General features: G+C 52.4%; 1 protein-coding gene across 1 annotated transcript in view; it reads left to right on the forward strand.

Annotated features, from left to right (window-relative positions):
• Window positions 1-358: 358 nt before the first annotated feature.
• Window positions 359-2247, forward strand: part of MARCH2 (membrane-associated ring finger (C3HC4) 2, E3 ubiquitin protein ligase) — a gene marked incomplete at both ends in the record, with an annotated part of 14427 nt that continues 12538 nt past the window's right edge. Inside the window, 2 exons of the mRNA XM_009874407.1 lie at window positions 359-381; window positions 1154-1349. Coding sequence (XP_009872709.1) covers window positions 359-381; window positions 1154-1349 — 219 coding nt within the window. The remainder of the gene's footprint in view (window positions 382-1153; window positions 1350-2247) is intronic.

Raw genomic sequence — 2247 nt, forward strand, 5'->3', positions numbered from 1 at the left:
AACGGCTTGGTTCTCTGGGCAGCTAGAGAAAGTCCTTGCTACAGGAGGACACCGGGTGCCCTGAGTTTATGCAAGTGCAAAAAATGACTTTAGTGTGTGATGGAAATTTGTCACAAGTATTGCCTGAAGCACCTGAGCTAACAGTTGCTGGATGCTGGAGCAATAGCCCTAATAGTCCACGGTTAGAGGTGTGAGGGAACATCCTGGGGGCAAATGGGTGGCTCGAGTGCCACCAGCAGTGCAGGCTTCCTGCAAGTGTCTCTGAAGGTGTTTGATACTTCCCTTGGTAAGCAGCTCTGGTTCTTTGAGGTCTCAGAGAGCAAATCTTGAGCGTGATCAAAGAGATTTGATTCTGTAGTTGAAATCTTTAGGGGGTGAGAAGTGGTGGTTGCATTTCTGCAGCCAGCTAAAGACCCGAACACCGCGGCACAGTTCTCTGCGTGACAGTCTGCAGGTGGGACACTGAGAGAGTTACTGTGCTGTGATGGGCGAAAGGTTTGTTCACCAAGAATTTAGTCAGGGTGACTGCTTGCCATCACGTATGTTGTGTCCTTGGAGAGCTGAGCTTCCAGAGTCACTGTAGTTGGGTCTTTAGGTATCACTGTTCCTTACACAGTTGCTGCTGGACCCAGGGTGCAGAGCAGACATGAGGTGAGAGCAGGTAGGCGGCCTAATAAATGCCACTGTGACTGCAAACCTCTGGAGTGGCTCCCGGAGGCGTTGGGCACGCTGTGACTGGTGTGGATCCATCTGGCTTCCCTTTGCACTTGTGGATTTGCATCAGTGCTTCAGGGATGGTTTCGGGGCCGGTGCCAGCCTCTCTGCCCACTACCAGCAGAGCTGGGGACAGTGGGACACGTGCGCTGCAGTCCCCCGTGGGGCTGACGTGCCACCCTCTCTTGGGCGTTGTGGTGCTCATTCCAGATTTTACTGACCTGACACGTCCCAGGTACCTGCCAGGTGCCCTGGGACGGGTTTCTTGCTGCAGCGGGGTGCTTTGGAGAGCCGCAGCACGCCTGGCACGCTCTGCCACGCGCCGCTGCCTCACACGTGCCCTTCTGGGGCTTGGTGGGGTTGGATCCCGCTGTCCGACGTGGCTGTATCGTTCTGCCTGCTCTGACGGTGATTTCATTCTGTTTGTCTGCCTCTTTAGTGACGGTCCCATCTGTCGAATCTGTCATGAAGGTGGAAATGGGGAGGGACTGCTTTCCCCGTGTGACTGCACAGGAACACTGGGCACCGTGCACAAGAGCTGCCTGGAAAAATGGTTATCCTCCTCCAACACAAGTTACTGTGAGCTCTGCCACACAGAATTTGTTGTAGAGAGAAGACCGAGACCTTTGACAGAGGTACCGCTTTCTTCCTGCTTCACTTTTGTTTCCTTATCACTTGAGAGAAAATGACTGATTTGCCCTCCTGTCCTCGTGGTTCTTGCTGTCTCCTCGTCCTCGCAGTACCTTTGCACTCACAAAGAGCAATTTGTTTAGAGAGAACAAGTCTCTTACCAGTCCAAGTGACGTAGCTGCAAAAATGCAGCAGAGATGTTTGGGGCAACTTTTACCTGGGAACCCCCCCAAGGCTGCCCAGCGGTGACAGGGCTACAGAAAACATTGCACTCATAGCTACCCTTTAACGCCTGAGCATCCAAAAGTAGAGGTCACCGCATGACCTGCTGAAATACGAAGCTCTCAGAAATAATCTTTAGTTCCTCTTAGTTTTAATCTTATCTCCTCCCAGTGTTGCAGCAGTGCAGCTCGCCTGTATGTGACTTTGTTTCGTGTTCTGCTCTCAGAAGTGAGGTGTGGTGTTTGCTGATACAGTTCACAAAAGACCCGTCCTCTCGTGACTAATGTTAATGTGTGCTTCAGAGCCCTTGGGTCCTCCTCCTTCCCACTGAGCCCTGTGCCCTGCGACTGCCCCATGTTCCCCGAGTCGAAGGAAAAGGCAGGGTATGGCTCAGCCCGTCCTTACGTTCCTCTCTGCGTTGACTGTAGGGGAACAAGTTTCCTGATGGGTCCATCAGCCTCCCAGAGCTGGAAGGTACAGTCCAAGCTCTGGATAGTGGGTTGGTTTGGTGGTTTTGTTTTGTTTTTTTTAATCACAAGGCTCTCTTCATTCCGCTTTTTAGGCAGTCTGTTGCTGTGCTCATGTCTCAGACTTCCTTTAGCCCCTGAAGTTTATAGCAGCCTCCTGTAATGAAGCCCTTTACAGGTGGGAACAAGGGCAGCTTGAACCAGGCCATCGCGG

Source organism: Apaloderma vittatum, unplaced genomic scaffold, assembly GCF_000703405.1.
Source record: "Apaloderma vittatum isolate BGI_N311 unplaced genomic scaffold, ASM70340v1 scaffold21108, whole genome shotgun sequence".
In the NCBI taxonomy this organism is placed as follows: domain Eukaryota; kingdom Metazoa; phylum Chordata; class Aves; order Trogoniformes; family Trogonidae; genus Apaloderma; species Apaloderma vittatum.